The following is a 26,723-nucleotide window of genomic DNA, read 5'->3' on the forward strand; positions in this document are numbered from 1 at the left end:
TGCCAGTCTTATGAGGTGGACTGGGATGCAAGGCAAATTGGTCTTGTGCCCCCATAAAGCGACCACACTACTGCCAGTACGATAGGGATTGCGCATACACAAGGGACACCGACATGGTCACCTCTACCTGTCAGATAGGTAGTAGGACTCTCCTGCAATCCTTTGCTTGTGTCAGTTGCACATATTAAGGAATGTTTATTTTATTTCTGTTGATTGCTGATGAGAAAAATAAACCGATGGATTTATTTGTTCCTGCCCCCAATCCTTCCTTTGCTCACTGCCTGGACCACATTCACCTTCATCACTGTGCTATATGTTTTCTGCTGCACCACTGGCATGGTTATATCCTCTTAGTCCACCATAAATTTTGCCGAAATTTGTGCTTAAAGTAGAACTATAGGCAACACTTTTTTTTTTCATTTTGGATAGAGTAAGAGATGGTTATAACCCCTGGTAATTTTTTTTGCCATCCGTTCATTTCTCTTTATTTCCTGCCCCATAACCAAACAGGAAATTTCTGCAGATTAAGGGAATATCTCTCCCCCCCCCCCCAAGGCCCTCAGAACTAGTGTCCCCACTGGAAAATGTCAGGGCAGGTCTTAAACAGGAAGGGGTGTGACCTTGACAGGAAGGGGTTGATTATATTCAAACTAGGGGTTGCACGAGTTTAGTCAGGCCTAGGGCAGCACAAAACCTAAATACACAACTGTAGGAGGGTCATAAAAGCGACAATTTCCTTACCTAGTTTAAAGAGGTTCTAAAGCTAAAGTTTTTTTTAATATCTTTTAAAAGCTGATCTCCCCCAGCTTCCCCAGTTAGTTACCAGAGCCCGATCTCGATCCAGAGCTGTGGCTGTGAGTAGCAGTGCTGCTCTCTCTCTCTCTTCTCACTGGACGTAGAGGCAGCAGCGGGAGCCATTGGCTCCTGCTACTGTCAATCAAATGCTGTCAGGAGGGCTGAGCCACGCTCTGTATGTCAGTAGGCACACTTAGCCTGGCACAGGATCGAGCCTGCACGAGTAACAGAATAATCAGTATTCAGTCTGTGAATGAATTTTAGCAGAAGGGTACAGCTGAAAGCTCATGCGGGTTAAAATTTCCTGTTTGAACACACCTGAGCTCATAAGTGTGCATCTTTTCCAGATGCTTGTATGTGACATCACATGCAAGTGCCCGGGCTGAATGCAAGAGGCAGGTCACCAGGAACTAGTGTGCCAGGACAGGTAGTTATATCTCAGCTATGTTTCCCTCCATGGCTCTGCAAATGGTAAGGGTGGGGAGAAGAAAAAAATACACACATAAGTAAATGCCCTGGCATGCCGCATTACTGACCCCTGACCCTTCATTGCTAAATTTTGTCCCTGCAATCCGCATTACTGACCTCTGACCCTGAATTTCTGAATCCTGACCCTGTGCTCCGTCAGATATGGCGACCCATCAAAATTGGTTATGGAAGTGACGTTCATCGCCGCCATCTTGCTCCACTGTAACGATACACCGAGAAGGGGGTAAGCGGACATCTTGTTACACCCACCGGAGTGTAAGGTGAAATAGAGTATTTAGAAATCCCTTGGACCAGGGGTCTCAAACTCAAATTACCTGAGGGCCGCAAGACAAGTTTTCATATCCCATGGGGGGCCACATGCAAACTTTCAAACTTCAAAAACAGTACTGGTGTCAGCGAACGTATTATTAACCCCCAGCACTGGTGTCAGCGAGCGCATTATTAATCCCCAGCACTGGTGTCAGCAGATGCATTATTAACCCCTAGTATTGGTGTCAGCAAAAGCATTATTATCCCTGACCACTGCACTGTACACGGACCACTACACACGGACCACTGCACACTGACCACTACACTGCCGACAGACCACTACACTGCCGACAGACCACTACACTGCCGACTGCACATCAGGGTACAGGGCACAGCACATCAGGGTACAGCACATCATGGCACAGAGCCCAGCAAATCAGGGCACATGGCACAGCACATCAGAGCACAACAGGGTACAGGGCACATCAGAGCACAGCACATAGGGGTACAGCACAACAGGCCACATCAGGGTACAGGGCACGGCACATCAGGACAAGGCACATGGCACATCGGGGTACAGCACAACAGGCCACATCAGGGCACATCACATCAGGACAGAGCACATGGCACATCAGGGTACAGGGCACATGAAACAGCACATCAGGGTACAAAGCCCAGCAAATCAGGGTACATGGCACACATCAGGGTACATGGGCCACAATCAGAGCACAATCAGGGCACATGGGGCATATCAGGGCACAATCAGGGCACATGAGAGCACATCAGGCACAGCACATCAGTACAGGGCACATGACACATCAGGGTACAGGGCACCCTGATGTACAGAGCCCAGCACATCAGGGTACATGAGGCACATCAGGGTACATGGGGCACAGGGCACATGAGGGTACATGGGGCACAATCAGAGCACATCAGGGCACATGAGAGCACATCAGGGCACACAAGAGCACATCAGGGCACAATCAGGGCACATGAGAGCACATCAGGGCACATGAGAGCACATCAGGGCTCATGAGCGCACATCAGGGCACATGACAGCACATCAGGGCACATGACAGCACATCAGGGCACATGAGAGCACATCAGGGCACATGACAGCACATCAGGGCACAAGGTCAGCGTTTACTTGTTGTTTTCTTCAGATGCAGAGCAGTGCAGGAAGCGTCTGTCATAAGTTCACTTGTCTCATGTCACGCTGCTACCCCCCGGCGGCCCCCCCCCCCCTCTCTTCTCGTCCATCCCAGATGATGTCACAAGCAAATAGGGATGGACGAGAAGAGAGGAGGGGCCGCCGGGGAGTAGCAGCGTGACATGAGAGACAAGTGAACCTCTGACATCTACATCTACACTTCCGCGGCACCCGCCCTGCCTGTGGGCCATTTATTACCAGTCCGCGGGCCGTAAATGGCCCGTGGGCCGGTACTTTGAGACCCCTGCCTTGGACTGTTTACATGTTGAATTATAAAAGCAGCGGTGTTCTATCAGATTAGCAAACCTGTGAGATCAGCAGGTTTGCTGCTGCTTTTAAAATCCAACATCTGATTCTAAACAGTCCGTCGGATTTCTAAATACTATGTTTAAACATATATGCTTTGTTTCCTGTTAAAAATAAATGTGAAATACAAAACTCCGGTGGGTGTAACAAGATGTCCGCTTGCCCCTTCTCGGTGTATCCTTAGTGTGTAGGAATGTGGGGTGTAGCAAGATGGCGGCGACGAAATGTCACTTCCGTTATCAATTCTGACGGGTCGCCATATCTGACGGAACACCTGCACTCTGCATTACTGACCTCTCACCCTGCACTCTGTCACCCTGATTTGATATTCCACATTAATGACCCATGACCCTGCACTAAGTATTTCTGACTTCTGACCCTGCACTCCGCACTACTGACTCCTGACCCTGCACTCTGCATTACTGACCCCTGATCATACATTCCACATTACTGACTCCTGACCCTGCATTGCTAAATCCTGACCCTGCACCCTGCATTACCGACTCCTGACCCTCCTATGCATTTGCTGTTTCCTAACCTTGTAACAAGCAATACTGACCCCTGAACCTGCTCCTTGTATTACTCACCCTTGCACCCTGCTTTAATAATTCCTGAGGTCTGCACTATGTATGAATGACTCCTGACCCTGCAATACTGACTCCTGAGCTCTGCAGTCTGCATTACTGACTTCTGAAATCTGCATTTACTGACTCTTGAGCCCTGTACTCTGTATTACTGACCAGAGCTCAGGGGTCAGTAGTCGTTAATACCGAGTCCAAGAACTCTGAAGTACTTACGAATGACCCCTGAACTCTGCATTGTTTACTCCTGACCTCTTAACTGACCATTGATGCAGGTCATGTTTTCCCACTGACCAATGAACCTCTTGCCACTTTAAAAAAAACACCAGGTATTTTCCTCTCACTGACCAATAACACCAGGTATTTTCCTCCCACTGACCAATAACAGCAGACATTTTCATCTTTCTTCCACTGACAATTAACCCCGGTGCATTTTGTTTCCCTTTCATAGACCAGAAATGTAAGGGGCACAGTTACATAATTAGAACGACTGCAATTTTTATGCTGTATTGTATGTTACATACAGTACATCTGACCAAAGTGTTTTTGTGTAAACTGGGAGGTATTTCTTTGCAGTCACTGGCACCAGTGCTGGGGCGTATTATTAAAGAATCACCAATATTTACTTACAAAATTTTCAATTTCATGATTGAGAATGTGAAGTAGACATTTTCGCAATTTCGCGTACATTTTTTTTTTTTGGCACATTACACTCAAAAGGTTGCCTGCCCCTGACCTTAGGTGAACAGTGGAGTTGTGTCTCTGGAACATTGTATCAATTGTCGATAGCAGTTCACTCTCTGCAGTAGCTGATCTTTGCGCCTTCAGCGGTGAACACAGGACTGTCCATACAATTTGTTCACAGAGGTCTCCTCCATATTGTTTAATATTCTGCGTGAATGTTTTTAGCCTATAGCATTCTAAAGGCTTTTTTTCCCCCTTAGGATCGAATGTTAGGGAATGTTACAGGTAACAGTTAGAAACTGACATTTCATATGGATAACAAGCATTATGGGTATTATTCGTGACTTTTGCAATTTTTTTTATTTTTTAAAAAGACCCCTTTTTATTATTTTACAGAAAATATTGTTCTTCTGAAATTGCATTTAGATCATACCATGATGCCACTATTAATGCAAACAGAGTTTAGTAAAGTTCTTCTTTATTCACTCCTAAATATCCAAGCCTCTGAAGGGGGAATCTGAAATTGTGAGAAATGTATATAACAAGCTAAGGACTTTGCATCATACTTTACTCTATAAACATTTATCAATCAGTCTTGATGTGTTTCGTAGGGTCTCTCAGGAGCCAGTGAAGTGGCATCAGAAAGTTATTCATGTCACTCAGCATTCCATACAGCAAGCTGTAGAGTGGATTTGGAATCTTCAGCACTCCCCAGTGGTCAATGCAGAGAGTGCAGCTGAAGCTCTATCGGAAGCCCTGGATGACCAGGTTGTAAATGTACTGATGTACTATTTTTTTAGCAGTTAATTATATGGTTGAGTATATTGCATGTTTGTGATAGTTGTGAAATGTTATGAGGTATAGCAATTAGACATAATAACAGTATAACAATATACCTGCCCAAATCAAGTTGTGCCTCCTTTCAGGCTATTGTTGGCTATCAGATAACTAGTGTGACTCTTGCGGTCCATGACCTTGTAATTTGAAATATGATCTTGCACATAGAAATATTAAACTGTTGAAAAATATATATAAAACTGCGCTTGTGATATCAAATCATCAAATAAACAGCTGCACTACTAACGTGAGATATTATCACAGAAGATGAATATATACCAAAAAAAAGTGTTTCACTAAATCAAAAATAAATACATAAAAAAAATTCAGTGAGTCCATGAGTTACTAGCGTGTGTCATGGTCTTACCTCTTTGCAGGCTTTTCATCACTGACCTGTGCTAGCAGCCATCTTGCTTCATGGGGTTCTTGTAACCTGCCACACCCTGCGGCTCCTCCTTCCCACTGGGAGGAGCTGGCTGATCAGCATATATATATGACGGCAGCTGCAGCATTTCCTCGCTTGGGCCTTTTGTCTGACACCCCTTCTGTGATCGTGCTGCCTGCTCCTGGACACCGACCCGGCTACGGATGTTCCTTCTGGTTCCTGATCCCCGGCTTTGTTTCACCCCTTCTCTGGCTACAGACTCCGGCTTGGCTGACTCCCACCCCTGGCTATCGACCCTGGCACCATTGGACTACTCTTCTGGCTGTTCCGACCGTCAGTGTGGACTTTGACCTTGCTGTTTGGTTTCCAATAAAATCTTCTTATTCATTTATCGGTTTTGTACGTCTGATTCATGCTTCCTTGACATTAGGCCCAAGCCATAAATCCTGACGGTACAGGGCCATCCTCACTACCCATGCTGGTTGCCAGACTTGATCAGCAGGATCACCTGCTGGGTCAGTTCGCTCAGGCGTTGCAAACCCTGCTTGCACACACTGCTCATCTCGCTCCTGCTGCTGCTAGGCCGGTTGTCGCTCCTGTTACCGCTTCCACTGCCGCTCCGGTTGTTGCGCCAGAGTCTACCCCAGCACCCGTTGTTGCGCCTGTCGCGGGGTATGACCGGTTCTGCCCCCTCCCACAGCGCTTTGGGGCTGAGCCTACTCAGTGCCGAGGCTTCCTTAACCAAGTGGGCATTTATTTTGAGTTGCTGCCACATGCTTTTCCCACTGAGCGATCGAAGGTGGGCTTCCTGATATCACTGCTCTCGGACAAGGCCTTGGCCTGGGCAAGTCCTTTATGGGAGAACAACAATCCGGTGGTTGCCGAGTTTTCCGGTTTTGTTGCTTCTCTTCGGAGGGTTTTCGATGTGCCGGCTCGCTCTGCCTCTGCTGCGAAGCTCCTCATGTCCATCAGACAGGGTTTACGATCGGTAGCCGAATACGCCATTGAGTTTCGTACCCTGGCAGCAGAGGTGGGCTGGAATAATGAGGCCCTGGTGGCTGCCTTCTCCCATGGTCTCTCTGACACCTTGAAAGATGAGATTGCGGCTAAAGACCTACCTGTGGAGCTCGAGGCTCTCATTTCTTTCCTGATATTGATTGACACCAGACTCAGGGAGAGACCTTCCTTTATGGAGAGCCTGTGGAGGCCTTCCAACAGATTGGCGCCTACGTTTGCTGTCCCACCCGTGCCTTCCTCTCCTCCCACGCCTCCTGGGGTTGACGTGCCTGGTGGTGAACCCATGCAGCTGGGGTTTGCTCGCCTGTCTGAGGGGGAGAGGGCTCTTCGGAGACGTGAGGGTCGTTGCATGTTCTGCGGCCTCAGTGGGCATTTTCGGTTGTCATGTCCTAAACCGTCCGGGAAAAGCTCGCACCTGAGATCCTGTCGGGGACAGATCTTGGGTGGAGTTTCTTCGTCCCTGGTTTCCCGTGCTGATAAACCACTGCTCACCATTGTCCTCTCCTGGGCCGGGGGCTCGGTGACGGCCCAGGCGTTGGTGGATTCTGGTGCTGGTGGTCTTTTTATCGACAGTAGATTTGCTGCCGCAAACTCCATTCCTCTGCAGGCTCGAGTTTCTCCGCTGGTTCTTGAGGCGATTGACGGCAGACCCCTTCAGCCGTCGCAGGTGACTCATGAGACCCTTCCAGTGAAGATAGCCATTGGGGCCGTTCACAGGGAGTCGGTCTGTCTTCAGGTCATTTCGTCTCCTCACTACTCGGTGGTCTTGGGGTACCCCTGGCTCCAGAGGCATAATCCAACTTTCGATTGGAGATCGGCTGAGATCCTCTCGTGGTCCCCACAGTGTGGGGCTAGTTGCATCCATGGGCCCGTCAAGGTGTTGTATGCCTCCTCAGACTCCGTGTTGCCCTCTGAATACAGGGAGTATCTGGATGTATTCGATAAGGTGCGCGCTGGTTCCCTGCCTCCGTACCGCCCATACGATTGTGCCATAGATTTACAACCTGGTGCCATTCCTCCTCGTGGCAGGGTATATCCACTGTCGGTTGCTGAGAATGAAGCCATGGAGGAGTACGTGAGGGAGGCGCTTTCCCGGGGGCACATTTGCAAATCCTCTTCCCCAGCGGGGGCTGGATTTTTCTTTGTAAAGAAGAAGGGCGGAGAATTGAGGCCTTGCATCGACTATAGTGGCCTGAATCGCATCACGATTAAGAATGCATACTCTTGCTCGAGGGTTCTGTGGTTCCGGTTCTCATCCTGACGGACCACAAGAATCTGACGAGACAAAAAAAATGAAGTTCAATGCTTCCAAGCATGTGTCGATTTAAATCTGAGCATGCGTGGATTTTTGACCAATGGAGTTGCATACAGACGATCAGATTTTTCTATCGGTTTTTTATCTATAGGAAAAATTTAAAACATGTTCTATTTTTTTTACACCGATGAAAATAAAACCGATGGGGCCCACACGCGATCGGTTTGTCCGATGAAAACTGCCCTGTGTACAGGGCTTAAGTTAAATTTTTCCCATTTTTCACAAAACATTACAACACAATCACAATCAATGGTTGCTATTTTTGTACTAATATATTTTTCAAATTAAAGCTGGATTTTTTTAGTCAACTAGAGTGTGCCATTTAGTGACTACTTAGGGAGATTTTGTCTTCCTTGTTGTACTGTACCCTTCAAACACTGCCTTGAGTATTCTGCCTATTTGTATGGTCAGGCTATGATGTCTTAGGCCGGGTACTCACGACCAAACATGTATGGTGAAAGCGGTCCGTCGGACCGTTTTCACCATACATGTCTGCCAGAGGGCTTCTGTACGATGGTTGTACACACCATCGTACAGAAGTCCGCGCGTAAACAATACGCGGGGCGTGTCCGCGGTGTCGCCGCGTCGATGACGCGGTGTCGCCGCGACAATGACGCGGCGACGTGGGCGGCCCGCCTTTAAAATGCTTCCACGCATGCGTCGAAGTCATTCGACGCATGCGAGGGACGGCGGGCGCCTGGACATGTACGGTAGGTCTGTACTGACGACCGTACATGTCCGAGCGGGCAGAATTCCAGCGGGCTGTTTTAAAACAAGTCCAGGAATATTTGTCTGCTGGGAAAAGGCCCGGCGGGCAAATGTTTGCTGGAATTCGGCCCGCTCGCGCCCACACACGACCAAACATGTCTGCTGAAACTGGCCTGCGGGCCAGTTTCAGCAGACATGTTTGCTCGTGAGTATGGGGCCTTATTCTCAGCATTATCACTATTTAAAAAAAATACTTTTCTTGTCAAACTGAAATGGCTCTAATGATATTTATTTTGCCAAACTGCAGGTGGATGCTGTGTATTATTTCTGTGTTGGAGATGCTCCTGTGGGAAAGACAAAGCGCTTGCTGGTTGGTATTGAGAACAGCCCATGTCCCCTTCATGTTGTCTGCTATAACCCTCACAAAATGGAAAACATGATGATGATGAGGGAGTTAAGTCTTCAAACATCTGGAAGGTAAAATCTGTAACCTAACTTGTCATCCTGCATAAATACAATATAAAATTATAAAAAAAAAAAAGCAGCTTTATCAAGCCAGGTGTGTATGGGGCTTGAGAATGGAGACAAACTTACTTATTGCATTCCTAGCGATCAATTTATTAATAATGACCTTATTATGTGAAAATATTTATGTTATGTACATACAAGTGTAATTTCTCCACTGAAATTCCTTATATAATAGTACGCATGTTGATTATATTTAGCAGCATACAGTAGTTGTCTTGCTATTGAGTAATGTTTACCCCAGGCATAAAGTACAGTATATGAACATTTTTTCAGGTGATCGTAAATTATGGCATAAGTACAATGTACACATCAGAAGAAAAATAACTTTACATTCTTGCATAGGTTCCATATTTGTTTAGAGGAAATGTTAAGACAAGATAACAAGAATCCAGAATTATCCAACACAAAAACTGATAAAGATTGCCCAGGTATAGCCACTTCTTTTTTTTTTACTTGAAAACCCTTTATCTGTGTTCCTGTAATAGAGTGTGATGTAATATAAAAACAAAGTTTCTCAGATTGAAATATTTAATATTTTATTTCTCTATATTTCTCTATAGTCTGTTATAATGAAGTGTGTAGTGAAATTGTACAGATAGGCCGGGCAGGAACCAATAGCCAACTCACGCTGCATCCCAATACACTCAGCTTACCCCTCACTATACCCCAAATAAATTCAGAATACAGCATGCACCTCTTAACACTTAGCACTTAGCCTCAACACACTCAGTGCATGGCACCGATTACAATGATGATCTGAAAACTACCTACCATGTGCTCTGCCTCTGCTGACCCCATCATTTTTAATGGCTGTCCCTAAGATCCTGCTGGAAACTCTAGAGGAGAACAAGAAACTGTGTGTCCCAACCACCATTCACTGATTGAGGGAAGGAAGGACTAGGGGCGAGGACTGCCAATTCAACTCTCTTGGTAGAGAGGAAGTGTGTGTGTTTAGTTTTCCTCCTCTTCCTTCATCTTGTGGACTGTAAGAAAACCATTTTATTTAGTGACGGGGGCTTTGACTGGCGTTCAGAGAGCTTTAACAAAGCCTATCCGAAGCCTTTTTGAAGCCTTGTGGAAGCCAAAGCAAGTGTAAGGGCTCATTTACACTTGCTTCGGCTTCAACACACAATAACGGCTAGTTTACACTTCCTTCAAAACAAGGCTTCGGGCACGCTTTGTTAAAGCTCTCTGAATGCTAGTAAAAGCCTGTCACTAAATAAAATGGCTAGCTTACAGTCCTGTTTACACAGGCTTCGGCTTCGTTTTGCTTCAAAAATTATACCCCATGTCGCTTTAGTGGTGCTTCAAAGCCTCCATAGAACTCTATGGCAAAGACCACTTGAAGCCTTCCTGAAGCCCAACCAAAGCCTCATCGAAGCCTCACCGAAGCCCCACCAAAGGCTCATCGAAACTCCACCAAAGCCCCACCGAAGCCTCATCGAAGCACCAAGCAAAAGCATGTGTAACAGGACTGTAAGCTAACCATTTTATTTAGTAATGGGCTTTGATTGGCGTACAGAGAGCTTTAACAAAGCGTGTCCGAAGCCATGTTTTGAAGCAAGTGTAAACTAGCCCTTAATGAGCCCTTAGCAAGCCAATTTGTACATCCAATACACTCAGCATGCTGTGCCATAGATCTCACTATACTTAGCAAACCAATCTATATACCCATTACACTCAGTACACTGTGCCATACATCTCGCTATACTAAGCACAATGATCTGTACACCCCAATACACTCAGCACACTGCAACATACATATCATTACATGTAACTCACCAGTCTATACATTGTCCAATATACAGAGGAGTCATCGTTAAGAAGCACCACATGCTAATTATATTTCAAGCAAAACAACCCCAAAGGGAGGACACTGTCCTTTCATTGGTGCGTAAGGATGGACAAACTAAATATTTTTTTACCGACCTTTATTGTCATGAAATTAATAATAAAAAACATGTATACATCAGTTTTAAAATGAGTCAATGAAAAATGCCTATTTAGCATAGTAGACTCCCCTGTAAATTATCAGTGTTACACCTGGAATGCGATTTATAGGTGTGTGTAGGGGGCCCTCATCCACCCTGCTATTGCCTTCTCCTCAGGAGTACTTCAAGGCATAATGATCTAGATAATAATCAACATAAACAAATATCTTTTATGCAAAAGTATACATACACAGCAAAATAAACATACATGTGTATAAATACAGATACATCAATATCAACAATGTGCACTTTATATTGTTTTACTCATTGGAGTCAAATCCCCACTCCACCATCTATCCAAACAGGGAACGGACATCCACTGTTTTCACCTCAGGGATGAGCTCAGGGTTATTCCACAAGATTAGCTAGAAAAAGCAGCAAGGGATAAGGCACTAACGCTTTCACACTGTAATTTGTGTGTGTCCACCTCCAAGATTAAGGCCCCGTACACACGGTCGGACAAAACCGATGAGAATGGACCGAGGTTCAGTTTCATCGGTCCAAACCGACCGTGTGTATAGCCCATCGGTCTGTTTTCCTTTGGTCCAAAATTTTAAAACATGCTTCAAAATCGAACCGATGGACCGCTGCCCGATCGGACCAAACCGATGGTTAGTACAGAAAAGCATCGGTTCAAAACCCGCGCATGCTCAGAATCAAGTCGACGCATGCTTGGAAGCATTGAACATCGTCTTATTCAGCACGTCGTGTGTTTGACGTCACCGCGTTCTGACCTGATCGGTTTTTGGAACGATGGTGTTTACGAACATGAGACCATCAGGCCACTTCAGCGGTGAACCGATGGAAATGGCCCGTCGGACCATTCTCATCGGATGGATCGACCGTGTGTACGCGGCCTTAGGGTGTAATTGGACCCATACCTACATCAAGATTTCAACGTGCCTGAAATATTCAGAAGCAAAAAAGCAGTATATTGTTAACACAGGTTTTTTTCATATAGTTAGGTATTCCTTAAAGTGGACCTTCAGTCATTTTTTCAACTTTCCATCTATTAAATCTTCTGCCCTTTTTTTTTGCCAGTAAATAACTTATACAGCTCACTTCCTGTTTCTTGTCCGGTAAAAATCCTAGGCTTATGACATAATGCACAGCTCTCTCTCACTCTTGTGAGAGTTTGCCAGGAAGGAAGGGGGGATGAGTCAGATGAGCCAATGAGAGCTGCAGGGCCACAGAGCTGGAGGTGTGCCTCTGTGTAAATACAGGATGTGAACAGGCAGCAGCTTCAGCTGCCCACAGTTAAAATAGTTGCAGCCAGACTCAGTGGAGGGAGATTTCTGCAGCATATTTGGCAAGCACAGAATCACAGTATATATAAAATATGCAAAGTGGTTGGAGGGAAGCTTCAGAATGGCAAATATGTTTTTATTACAAATTATGTGAGCATACTGCAGTTCCTCTTTAAAATGGTGAGCTCTAGGGGGATTTCCTCATTTGGTTTAGGATTGTCCTACAAGGAAAAAAAAGGGGACAGACAATGCCTCAAATGTAGTTAAATAAGTAATCCCTACAAATAAAGGAGATAAGCTTACCTCAGGATAGAGTCCTTACCAAGATGATTTACTATATATGGTGGTGTATGTAGGATAGAGGATTTCACTCTGTATTCTTGTGGAATCACGGTTGGCATCAGGTAATAATTCCAAAATCTGCCCATACTTACCTAAGTGTCTCAGCAGTGTCTCAGCAAGCTGTCCCTGAGAGGAAAAGGGAGATGTACTGTAATGTTTATATGCAGTAATACTTGACAACTAGTGCATCTAGCGACATGAATAAGCCATACAAATTATGTTTTTTTTTTTTCTTCAGCACTTTGCACAATAAGTCATTAACAATTCTGAACTTACACATTTAGCAATGTAATATGTAGCACAGAGAACTTCAATTCCCCTCTGCTTATGAGACACTTTCAGATAAAATAAAAGCTGATGAGCCACACTAAATATCACACATTAACCTTGTTAACATTAAAAAAAATAAAAAAATTCCCCACACTGTTAGTTTTTTTATTGCAGTCTGTGCCCCCATTTTGGAGATTTGCCCTCTCTATTTGCCCTGCTTACCATTATCATCGAAAGTGAAAGTATAAGAAAATCCCAAGGTAAATCTCACAGATGGCAAAATAAACTGATGGGGGTTATAATTTACCTTATCCAAAATGAAAAAAAACATAAAACATGCTGCCAATTAATGAATATATATATATACTGTATATATATATATATATATATATATATATATATATATATATATATATATATATATATATATATATATATATATATATGACCACTATTTCATTCTCTAGGGTCTCTGCTAAATAAAATATATATGTTTGGGTGTTCTAAGTGTTTAAACTGACCTCATTTACAGACCAAAGTTCATCCCTTTGATCTAAAAAGAAATAATGATACTTTGTATCTCTTTTCTTATCTAGCTCTCAGAGCTGAGGAATGTTGATAAACATTTGTTAGCTTTTTGTTTGACAGCTCGGCTCTGCACTGTTTACATAGAAATGGCTGATTAGCATCGTCAGGGGGGTTGAATCGAGATCGCAATTTTTTAACAATTAATAATAATGCAGCTCTAATATATTTATATATACGTAACAAGAGCCCTTGCGCCGTATTGTGTTCTACGCTGGAACGCATATGGTGACCGCGCGATGACGTCATCGCCCGGCGCCGCGTGCGTTCCAGCTTGGAATGCGGATGTGCGCCTCACCGCCGGCTTGAATGAGTGCTTATGCACTACACCTGTCTCTTGCCTATAAAGGCATTTACCTTAAAAAGAAACGTGATTCTATTATTGTCGGCCGTAGCCGGCTTGGCTACCAAAGCACTATGGGTACCAGCAATCCTTAAGCCTAAACCATGCCACCCTGGATGCCTGCATGATTGAAGTTAATGCAGACTGCCATGCTCGGACACCTTAAGGATATCTTCCTCCAGAAGACGCTGAACTACAGAAATCCCATTGTTGCTATCGGATTACAACACCCATCTTCTGCAAAACGAATAAGTACTATTACAATTACCGCTTCACATATAGCCTTTACAAGTACTGTATTTAAAACTGGCTTATCTAATGCTTTCCTGCTACTTGGGATTATTTGCTGTGTCTTCAGCTGACCGTTGAGGAATATTTTAAAGGGACATACACTTTTAATTCCATTACGCTAAATTTGTCTCTCTTAAGTAATTTGCTATTACATACAGTATTCCTATTTACGTGCTTGACATAAGTTCTTACTTGTTTTTGGGCCCATGCCCTAAGTGACTGAACATGTTCGCTCTAACTTTTCTATGCTAAGGGTTGAATATAATTCATGCTTACTCCCTTAGTGGCCTAATGCACTGCTGTAAGTGATATGATGTAGAGAACCCCCAAACTCCTGTTCTCTGATTGGAGTGATGCCTGGGGTCCAATACTGATAATCACTTGCATACAGTTGTGCATTGGAACGTTCTCCTGAATCATATCTTTTAACGCTAGGGTTTGGTCGCATGTTGTAATGCGTCCACCCCTAGTAGCTCAACGCATTTCTTTATGTGAGAGATATGATGTAGAGAACCCCCAAACTCCTGTTTGTGTAGAGTGACGCCTGGGGCTCAGTACTGAAATCTCACATAAATCCTTGCTATCCGCAGTTGTGGTGAATTGTATGAATGTTTGTCCTTTGTAGATTAAAATCTGTTGTGCATGTCTGCAAGGAAAACTAAAGTGTATATTCCACATGTATTTTTTGGGGTCATTGGTGGGCAATAGCAACCCAGCTTGATTAATGTTAAGATTAGCCTTAGGCTCGGTTTCCAATAGTGCGCCTTTTCATGCAACTTGGGACTGCAAAGTCGCATGACAAGTCGTACCCCATGATTTCCAATGAGTACCGTTCATATCTGTGTGACTTCAAGTCACAGAGAATTCAAAGCAGTGCCTGCCCCACTTTGGTCCCACTTTGATGTGACTTGAAGTCCATAGACATCAAGAATACACATGCATTGCTTCAAGTCGCATCAAAAATTGCGGCAAAAAATTGCAGCAAAATCGCACGACTTTGGGGTTGCAATCGTGGAAACCTAGCCTTAAAGTACGATAGTTGTTTTAAAGCCAGACCAGGTCATAAAATATGACAGAAAAACTAGAATTCTCAATCACTGTACATTACTATTAACAACAAAGCATGGCCTGCATATTAAATAAGTATGCATGACCTTCCCCAAGTCCATATATATTTACATAGGTTATGAAGTGATTATATTCTTTGATTTATTTACATTAGGCTTACTAAATTTGCATATATAGAAAAAACTGTACAGTGCATTTAATTTTCTTCAACAGGTAGAAGGGAACTCCCTTTTCATTGTCTTGTGCTTACGTGCAAGACCAAAGGGAGTTACTGCCAGACTGTACTACATTGCTGCTCTATGATTTCATTGTATTACTAAAGGTGTCAGCAATGTGCTTAGTTACTGCCTGTGTGCCCATTAGTGCTGCATGGCCAGTTCCCAAGAATAACTCATCTTTGCATAAAGTGTATGCGCTGTATGACACCCCCTACAATATTAATTGCTCACGCAAATCTAGGGTTACCACCATGTCCTGTTCTTTGATTGCTTAGCCTCAGAAATGTGGCAACCCCACACATGACCATCAGCAATATCTAACCTTATCCTGTATACAGGTTAGAGACTATAGCAACCAATTATATGTGGACTTTAATGCTATAAGCTACTTGAAAAAAACCTTACTTTCCAACTGGTTGCAAGCTTTTGTAATCAGTACATCTGTAAACTGGATAATTAACTTTTGAGCATATATTTGTCAGCAGTTTAACTATTGGCATATACAGTATTTTGAATTTTTTGCCATGTAGTAGTTTTTTTGCTATGATCATCCTTGCAAAAAAATATTTTTTAACTTGATGAACTAATGCCTCTGTAGAGTTTGAGCTCAAGAAAGATGAAGAGTTGATTGTGAAGGAGATGGAGGAAGCAAAGGACACGCTAAAGCAATTGCAGGATATTTTACGAAAATTTTATAATGCAGAAGAAGGTATGTATGACTTATTCTTTGAAGTTACCCTGATATGACCTACATTTTTTTAGTATAATGGCAATGCTGATTTGGTGCGTGCAAATACATCTGTTAAGATTCAGATCAATCCTATGGATCTGCCTGAATCCCGGCCCGGGCTGTATATGGGATCTTGGCTTTTGCTCAAGTTAAGATTAGGTCTGCTCCCTCCTGATGCAAACATAGGAACTCCAATCCAATTAGAGGGTTACATTTTTCTTTGGAAATACAATTAAATTTAAATTGACATCTATTACTGCTTATAACCTTAGTGCATCTGTTTTGTCCTGCCATCTCCTATCTCATTTGTTTGGATAGCTTAAAGCTGACCCTATGCTAATAGATTTTTGTATGAATATTCATAGGAAATATCTCATCAGTACATTCGATAATGCTATAAAAGACTTTACAAACTTTGTTCCAGAGTACTTTGAAATTAATGGAATTTTCCCATTCACTGTTAGCATTTTGTATGTTAGAGAAAAATGTACCATCCTGCACCTTTAATATTTTTATCACTGCAGTTAAAAATGAATGTCATAGAATATTTTCTCTTTCTGGTTAACACAGAGTGTGATGTCTGGGCATACAGCTAACATTGCTGTTTGGAGGAAAGGCACACACCCCCTCTCATCATAGGCAGAGACTCTCAGAGCTGTTTTGTAATAGGAGCTGCTCTCTGCTACTTTATTTTAGCAACCTCCTTTGACAAAAGATTCAGGCTGCTTTTGTCTAAAAAGTAAAAAAAATGTCAGGAGTTCTCAGGCTGATAACAGAGGAACCGTTCAGAAGAGAGCTATAAAACTTAGCTCATTGAAAAGAGATAACAAAATACTGCAGATATATGTGCCCAGCTCAAATTTCATGAATCGGGTTTACATCCACTTAAACTATTAGAAAAATAAATAAATAGAATATTTTCAAACCAAGTTCTGTTGGTATGTATAACTAAAGGCAAAACTTTATTTTTTTTATAAGTTTTGGAATGAGTGGAGCTGAATTAGAACACCTGTCAGATTTTATTGCTGTCGGTGTCCCCGTTGAGAAGATCACCCCTCTCTATTTGTCCTGTTTACCATTATCATCAAAAATGTATGTAAAAGAAAATCCCAAATTGGGTTTTCCCCAGAAAAGTAATGGAGAGAAAATCTTCCAATATGGACCTTATTTCTGGTGACCTGGGGGGGCCAAAGGATTCCCTTAATTTGCAGAAATTTGCTCTCACTTCCTGTTTTAGTTATGAGACAGAAAGTGAAAGTAATCTCCCAAATAGGATACATGTGACAAAAAAAAAAATGACGGAATTAAAACCCTTCCTTAGGGCTCTTTCACACGGGAGGCCCGTTCAGGTCCGCCTGCCAGTTTTTTAGGCGGACCGGAACGGGCGCTCCGTGCTCCTCTATGGAGCCGCGGATGTCAGTGGTGACCCGCTGACATCCGACCTGCTCCGATCCACCAAAGTGTGACGGAGGAAAAACCTACTTTTCCATCTGTCTGGTGGATCGGATCCGATGAACACGGACGGACACGGACAGACGGTCCGTGTTCATCCGATCCCCCCATAGGGGAGAGCAGAGAAAAGACAGGGCGGTCCCTGCAAAGTGTGCGGGGACCGCCCTGTCATCCGCCGGCTCAGCGGGGATCAACCAAGCGATCCCCGCTGAGCAAGCGGAGGTTCACGGGGCGGATCATTACTGTTCTGCCCCCTGTGAAAGGGGCCTTACTCTATCCAAAATGAAAACTTTTTGGGGATTGAGGAATCTGTGCAGCATCAGGCTAAACGAAAGGAAGCTTTTAGTGTAGTGGTCATCAACCCTGTCATCAGGGCCCACTAACAGGCCAGATTTGATGTATTACCTTGGGGAGATGCACACTAGAATACTAAATGATATCACCTGTGATGTATTTCAGTTATCATGCAAACCTAGCCTGTTAGTGGGCCCTGAGGACAGGGTTGATGACCACTGTACTAGTGTATGGACAGCTTTAGGGAACACAAATTTATAGATAAAAAATGCACAGACTGTGAAGAAGCAGCAACAAGGTAGATTAGGCTGGATGGTACTGACAAACAGGGACATTCTGTTAAATCTTTCATTTTGGGGTGCTTCTGAACGTCAGCAGCATGATCTAATAATGGCTGTGTGCTGCCTGTGATGGCTCTTCTCTAAGCCACAGTCTTTATGACTGGTGTGGGACGTATTACTATCTTCTTTCTCTTTGTGACACTGCCATTTTCACTCCACACTATGCCTACATTATGCGATTCATTCACAAAATGCAGCCTGTTGTTTCTATCAGAATGTTCTCTACATAATGCTACAAAAAACACTTAGTAATAAGACAAAAGGCCAGTTACATGAATTTGACAGGTCATATGACCAGGCGCTCAACCTCCTAGCAATTTTTTTCCATTTATAAAAATGAATGGTGTTTTGCATGCTTCAAAATGTGAAGCCCTACACACATCTGCAAAGCACAGTTTTGTAAAAATCCTTATGACAGCAATTGGCATATGACCGGTACTCTTTATGGAGAGATCTGGGGTTTTTAAGACCGAAAATCTCTCCCCTCACCAAGATCGGTGTTTTTGAATGCTTTTGATTTTCTTTAAATGGCGCAGTTGACATCTGGGGTAAAACAGAAGTAATGTTAGGTCACCACTTCCTGGTTTTCATAGCGGAGAGCTGAACAAAGCCGATCCCGGCTTTTTGCGGCTTTCGAAACAGCTAGGGGAATGCACTGGCTGGTCGTTTGGGTCTCCCGGTGGGTCGGGAGAGCTCGAGCAAACCGCGTAAAGCAGTGGGGGAGATGGGGTTGTCCCATCCCACTGCTTGTAAAAGCAATCCAGTGGCTGGTTAGCCACTAGGATTGCTTTTACAAGAGAGCTGACCGCTGGCTCTAGAAAACTATACTGGGGTGATGCCTGCAGCTGGCTTGGAAGTGATTAAATGTGCCTCTTTTTAAACGTTATGGCCATTGTAAGGTCTCATGCACATCTCACATCTCATGCACATTGGGCATTTTCTCAGCTCTCCTAAATGCCTTTCTTCTGGCAATGGAAAAGCAGCATCAAAATTGTGCCTAAAGCCACGTTTTTTTAAACGCATTAAGGCGTGTCAAGTGCTTGGAGGTTAATTAATTTCATTGGCCTGAATAATAATTTATTCAGGCCATTAAAAATTAATTAAGGCTCAAGCACAAATGTGAATTTCTGCCAAAATGCTACTGCTCCTGAACACGCTGCTAGTGTTTTTTTTCTCCCTCTAAACACCCCTGCCACTAAATGCCTGTAAATGCCTATAATGTGCAAAAGTACATAGGCTAACACTGAGGGACGTTTAGAGGCAGGAAAAAAAAACTCAAATGCTCCTAAAGTGGCCTTTTTACTGCCCAGTGTGCATGAGGCCTGATAGTCAAATAATACACTCTGATTTACTGATTAGTAATGTCATCTTGTTCTGTACTTCTAGGCTTTTGTGTTCCTCTAGGGATAGTAGATATAGGTCATTTCTATGCTCCCAACTGTCCCTGATTTCAAAGGAACTGTCCCTGATTTGAAGCAATGTCCCTCTGACCCTCATTCCTCCTCATTTGTCCCTCATTTTGGTCTGGTCTGTATATTTGTATATAAAATGCACGTTTTCTCTATCAAATAGTGTTTTCCAGCGCTAAACCTTTCATCTTATTTCTAAATTGCTGCATTTTTTAATTCCAAAAGCCAATATAAAGGAATAGTAGTGGTAAAAAAAGCCCTTGTGGGTTTAACCAATCTTGTATTCTTTTGTACAATTCTCCTTTAGGGGGCATGGCAAAGGGTGTGTCCTGTGCCTGCCTACTTTTGCTGATAGGTGTTCCTCATTCCCATCTCAAAAAGTTGGGAGGTTGGCAGTATGTATGCCCCACCTGTGTATGCCAGCTTAAATTTTCCTTTTCAAATGCATAATGATGGAGTAATTAGATCTTCAATAAATTCCCCCTTGAATATGTGTATGCTTTTGCGACTATGGAATGGACTCATTTGAGACACTCTTTACTTTGTAAACTACTGCAGATTTCTTTGTACTTTTGAGTGCGTGGGTCTGTGTGTGTGTGTGTATGTGTATATATGAGTGGTATTTTATATAGGACATCATCAGTATTTATTTATGTATTAATGTACTCCACTCCTTAGTGCTGCTAATTTCTGTTGTACCTGATCATCTGGATACTTTTACTGCATCATTGGAACTTCCAGTGCATTTTTATTTATGTGTTTATTCATTTGCATTGCAGTAAAAAAGTCTTCCTTACTGGGTACACAGATTATACACATTATCAATGGCCCCAAATGAGAGTACAGTACACAATAATATCACTGCTAGAATTACATAGTAATATTCACTCATTGTATGGCTAAAATGTCATTATCATGATACAGGTTGTAATCTGAGGCCTCGTACACATGACCGAACATGTCTGCTGAAACCGATCCACGGACCAGTTTCCGCGGACATGTCCGACCGTGTGTAGGGCCTACCGGACCGGATTCCTGGGCTAGCGGACAGGTTTCCAGCGGACAAAAGTTTCTTAGCATGCTAAGAAACTTGTCCGCTGGAACCATGTCCGTCGGACATGTCTGATGGTCAGTATGACTCATCGGACATGTCCGCTGGTTATGACGTATAACCAGCGGCCCGAAATCCCGCGCATGCGTCGAATTGATTCGACGCATGCGTGGAAGCATTGAACTTCCGCGTCAGAGAACGTCGGTGTCGTATACGTCACCGCGTTCTCTGTCCGCAGGGATTTTGGTCTGATGGTGTGTACACATATCAGACCAAAACCTCCCAGCAGACATGTCCGATGAAAACAGTCTGCGGACCGTTTTCATCGGACATGTCTGGCCGTATGTACAAGGCCTAACACTGAACAACCTGTAGAGGTCACTCACTCTCCAAAAGGCTACGTAAACTTTTACAGATTCACACTTGTCAAACTTGTTATTTCTTCAATTATTATTCCGAAACTATAGATATGCCATAGTGACCATAATACAAAAAAAGGAAGCATACAGTGAAAAATATTATTTCAACTTTTCAGCCTAAATTTGTGTGTCTTTATAACATACCGGTAATTACATGTTTAGAAAGCTAAACATATAACACATGGTTTTTAAGCAACTAAAAAAAAAATTTAATTCCTTTTGTAATATACAATAATATTGGGTTTCCAGCAACAATGACATTATTCCAGCAATGTTGTATAGTATTGTAATATTGTATGTTGTAGTTATGATGCATTGGAACCTTTCTTCACAGACTCTATAATTCCTCTATGTTTATATAGATACCAACAACTATCCTGTATCAGAAGAGACTGCTGAGGACAGTGTAAGCTCAGAAGAATGGTTGAAAAAGTTTGGCTTGAAGCCACAGAAGCTCCTCTTTTATGATGCCCTAGCAGATTGTGCCTTTCGCCATAGTGATGGTGTTGTGGATATAAAGACCAAACCCGAGGATGAGTCTGTGCAAACAGATGCAGTGAGTCTTGTTATTTTTTCTTCAACTTTTTAAAGTAGGTTGTAGTAACACCGGGCCCTCAGATCCACTTGTGACCCCATAGTGTAATATATGTACCTTGGTTCTCTGGTCCACGCACTTGATTTAGCCCCTGCAAGAGGTTCTTTCTAAAGGCTGGTACACAGGGGCCGAATATCGTCCCGCATCGGCCAGTTAAACAGAAACTGCCTTACATTCAACCAGTGTATACAACAGCCCGTCTAAAGGAAGCCAGCCTAAAGTATGGCTTCTGTTGAACGGGCATGGAGGAAAACCAGCATCAGATGGTGCATCAGATGAGGGCATGGAGGAAGACTGGCATTAGATCAGTGCTCTCAGCCAGTGGCTGCAAGAACTGCCCGGTTTGTTCTGGTGATACACAGTCCCCCTGTCATTGCCTAGTTTTTTTTTTTCGTTTAACCATTGGGCTGAACAGAAAAAAGCAACCTCACAGATTTCTGCATCCACACAAGCAAGGTGGATGCAGGAATCTCGCTTGCTGCGCTATTGTATTCTGACGGTAGGACGCCTCCCCTGTCAAAATACACTGCCATTGGCTGCAGCAGCTGATCAAATGCAGGTGTTCCAGCACCAAAAGGACAATTTAAGGGCCCATACACATGATCTGACTTTTTGGCAACAAATGTCAGACGGACCTGTTTGTACGCTCCCTATGGCAGAGGCATGATGGGACTTGTAGTTTTACAACAGCTGGAGGGCCGCCAGTTTGAGACCCCTGATCTACACTGTATAACTGCTGCAATTTTTCTTTAGAGATTTTGTAAAGCCAGGGAGTAACCAGAACATTCAGTAATCTTGCATTTTTAAAAGTAAATCAGCAACAGCATTACTATTGTTCTCTTAGAAATGGGTACTTTAACTAAAGATGAATTTAGGAAAATAATACCGGATTTGCCGGTGTATAAGACGACTGGGCGTATAAGACGACCCCCTAATTTTCCAGGAAAAATTTCGGTTTTGGGATATACTCGACATATAAGACTACCCCCTTCCTACTAGTCTTTCTGGAAGCTGAGGGGTAGCCGGAACCGCTGACAGGAACAGGCTTTTTTCAAATCTGACTGTGCCATTACATTACATGCCTCACTGTGCCATTACATTACATGCCCCCACTGTGCCATCACTTGCCCCCACTGTGCCATCACTTGCCCCCACTGTGCCTACACTGTGCCATCACTTGCCCCCACTGTGCCATCACTTGCCCCCACTGTGCCATCACTTGCCTACACTGTGCCATCACTTGCCCCCACTGTGCCATCACTTTCCCCCACTGTGCCAACAGTGCCATCACTCACGTTTTGCTGATTTGTTTCCAGGCCAGTGACAGTCTCCGTGCTGCAAAAGTCCATGATTTGAAAGCCGCGCCTTCTTCTCAGCGTTTCCTGTGATAGGCAGAACACAAATTTTCCCAGCAGCGCCTCTGTTCTGTGTTCCGCCTATCACGGATGTCCTCTCGTCCGAGGATGAGAAGGCATCTGTGATAGGAGGAACACAGAACAGAGGCGCTGGTGGGAAGATTTGTGTTCCGCCTATCACAGGACACGCTGAGAAGAAGGAGCGGCTTTTAAATCATGGACGCTCGCAGCACGGAGACTGTCACCGGCGTATAAGATGACCCCCGACTTTGGATGCATTTTTTTGCATCCAAAAAGTCGTCTTATACGCCGGAAAATACAGTACTGTAAAAAAATAAAAAAATAATGATGGACAACATAATATAAGGCATAACTTAAGTCTATGTAAGTAATCCGGTATATCTGAATCTACAGGAAAACAACATGAAACTGATAAATGCCAAGTACTGTGACCAGTTTGTCCATATACTTTGGAAAGATGGTTCTGTGGTGCATGTGCATATCAGTAAGGAGAAGTACAGATGGTATGAAGAAAAAATTAAAACTGCACTGGACAAGATGGAAAGAAGGTGACATAACAGAACTCTATAAAAAAAAATCTAATTTATAGACTTAAATGATATCTAATGACAGCATGTGTGTGAACATGTGCTGGAGAAGGTGTGTAAGTGTGTGTTTTTAATTATTAGGATATTTTTTTATTACACTTCACCATGCAGAACATTAAAACAAAGGGAAAGTACAAAACTTTTTTTTTTAGAAACTGAACTGGTTTTTATAATATGCTGTTTAAATGAATTTATTTTCTTGCATCAGTGTTAATGTAAAACTATTAGTAAACGGTAAGGAAACCACCACCCTGATGTTCTAAATAGCTTAAAACATAACTTTGCGCAATGTATTCTCGCTCTTGACTAATGCTGATCACAGACTTTATAATATGGCCAGGTGTGCAAGCACAAACCTGTCCTCCTCAGGGATCAGGTATCTTCAAGGCTTCGCATGCGCAAGATAGAGTTAATAGTTATTTACAAATTGGCAACATTTCAAGGCTCTTATGCCCTGTACACACGATCGGTCCATCCGATGAGAACGGTCTGATGGATTTTTCCATCGGTTATTCAATGAAGCTGACTGATGATCAGTCGTGCCTACACACCATCGGTTAAAAAAAAACGATCGTGTCAGAATGCGGTCACGTAAACCACGTACGACGGCACTATAAAGGGGAAGTTCAAATCCAATGGTGCCACCCTTGGGGCTGCTTTAGCTGATTTCGTGTTAGTAAAAGACGATTCGCGCTTTTCTGTCTGTTACAGCGTGATGAATGTGCTATCTCCATAATGAGCGCTAGTTTTACCAGAACGAGCGCTCCCGTCCCCTAATTTAGAGCATGAGCATGATTTCTATCGGTTAGTTAACCATCAGATAAGTTTAAAACAAGATCCTATTTTTTTAACCGATTTTTAAAAAAACTATGGGGCCCATACACGATCGGTTAGTCTGGTGAAAACGGTCCATCAGACCGTTTTTCATCAGACAAACCGATCGTGTGTACGCGGCATTACATATGCTCTTTTCTTAATAGCGTTAGGGAGCGTTATGACCAAGTAAAGTTTATTTTTACCATCTCATTAGGGAGATTTCACCTCACTTCTTGTCTCATAGCCACTACAGAAAACGAGACAAAATCCTTCTAAAGTTGTCACCAGGGTCACCAGAACTAGTGTCCCCATATGATGATTTCCCCTCTATTCCTGTTCTGGATTTTCTTTTACATTATTTCCACTTTCAGTGATAATGGTAAACAGGACAAATAGAGAGGGAGCACACAGCAATAAAAACTTGACAGGCGTGTTCAACTCCCTCTGCGCTATGTTAAAAAAAAAAAAAAAAGTTTTGCCTTTTGTTTTAAGGAACAAAGCATTTTTTTAAAGCAGGGTCCCGTGGGACCATAGGGTATCAACAGAGGTGGCTAGGGGGTCCGTGAACTATGGCTGACATTTTATGATGTATATATAGTTCTAGGACCACCATGTGAATTACTGAATTACTACATTACTCTCAAAGGGAAATCACATCTAAAGCCACGCAGTCCCTGCCACTTTCCACATTAGAACCCTGCAGGTGCAGCAGTGCAGCAGCTGACTAATTATTATAAAACCACTCCCATGCAGATTCACTGTGAACATGGACACAGACAAACACACAGGTATTCATTCAGAATAACAAAAGGTAGGAATCTGCTGCAAAGTTTGTTAAAATCCCTACATAGATCACCCAGGGGGGAAAGTGTCTTCTCAACAAAAGTAGAGTTACTTTATAAAGTGTTTGTTGTAATCTTTTTCGATAGTTACAAGTGCATTACTTCACAGTACAAGCAGCTAGAGAGGTCATGGATTGCTGTTTTTTAAGCTATTGTACTGCTTGTTAAGATTATGTAAATGCTTTAATCCATAGCCTGGGCATAGGTGCACTTTAATGGGTGAGTCTAATTAAAGCGGATACTTTACTTTTAGCTAAAAAATCTTAGATTGAATCCCCCACTAGATTGCTGGTTCTTTTGGTTGGCTCCAGTGGTGAGATCCCCTTGCTACAGTGCCTGGCTCTGTTCCTGCCCAACTTCAGATGATCCTACTCCTCTAGAATCTGTGGCAGGTACATACAGTAGTCTTTTCATGAGTAATAAAAAAACAGTATGTGGTTTACCACTTCAACATCTATCAAAACAAGAATCTGAGCCCTACATGTCAGTGACCCTTTAAATTCAAATTCATTTCCCATCAAGGGCATGGTTTATAAGGTCTGTTATGTTTGCACAGGATTTATCTGGGTGCTGCAGTTTCACTGAGAATGCAAAGCCACACTGGTCAATGAATTAGTTTCCATCAAGACTGTGCCATATCTGTGTGTGTATTTGTGTGAAATTCATTACGAAGGGGACATTAGACCATTTGGTGTCAGGGACGGATATAAATATACTTATAGGATGTACCCTGTAAATGCACTTTGTTTTATCACAACGTTTTTTTAAATATTTTTTTATTATTAGAGTAAAGTGGCTTCAGAAAGGAAGTAGAGAGCTGTTTGGAACCATACTTGAGGAGCAAGTCTGTATTCTCATTGACACTTCCCATTCCATGAAGGACAAGCTGTTTTTGGTGAAGGAAAAAATATTTCAGCTTATGCAGGTAAAGCACAGTGTCTCTCAATATCACAGACACGTACATGGGAAAACAACAGATGCTGATTTATATATATTGGCTAAATGCAGTGAAGAATGACCTTTATAAACAGTAACATTGGCTTCACTTATACATTATCCATGCTTCATCATTCATGTGCCTAGAGCTGCCTGTATTTGTATTGTATTTGTAGTCAGTAATTTGGCTTGACCTCTCCATGCTTGTATCTAAACTCAGCTAGGATGTAGACCCTTCTGATACAGTTGATTGATCTATAACCATAGTTCAGAATGATGTCACAGGAGCAGGGGCGGACTGGCCATTTGGGCACTGCCCGAGGGCCCCATGCCACTAGGGGGCCCCATCAGGGTTGCCGGCCTCAGTAAAACCAGGGAAAGTATGTAAAAATCTGTGTTTTTTTACATCTGTCCCT

The 26,723-nt window shown here is 43.2% G+C and overlaps 1 protein-coding gene across 1 annotated transcript in view; it reads left to right on the plus strand.

Moving 5' to 3' along the window:
* VWA3B (von Willebrand factor A domain containing 3B) overlaps positions 1 to 26,723 on the plus strand; it is a 220,667-nt gene that overhangs the window by 19,246 nt on the left and 174,698 nt on the right. Inside the window, exons 5-11 of the mRNA XM_040336327.1 lie at positions 4,926 to 5,082; positions 8,884 to 9,053; positions 9,447 to 9,532; positions 16,058 to 16,168; positions 21,518 to 21,711; positions 23,520 to 23,674; positions 26,158 to 26,296. Coding sequence (XP_040192261.1) covers positions 4,926 to 5,082; positions 8,884 to 9,053; positions 9,447 to 9,532; positions 16,058 to 16,168; positions 21,518 to 21,711; positions 23,520 to 23,674; positions 26,158 to 26,296 — 1,012 coding nt within the window. The remainder of the gene's footprint in view (positions 1 to 4,925; positions 5,083 to 8,883; positions 9,054 to 9,446; positions 9,533 to 16,057; positions 16,169 to 21,517; positions 21,712 to 23,519; positions 23,675 to 26,157; positions 26,297 to 26,723) is intronic.

The sequence above is a fragment of the Rana temporaria genome, chromosome 2 (genome assembly GCF_905171775.1).
Source record: "Rana temporaria chromosome 2, aRanTem1.1, whole genome shotgun sequence".
NCBI classification, from domain to species: Eukaryota; Metazoa; Chordata; class Amphibia; order Anura; family Ranidae; genus Rana; species Rana temporaria.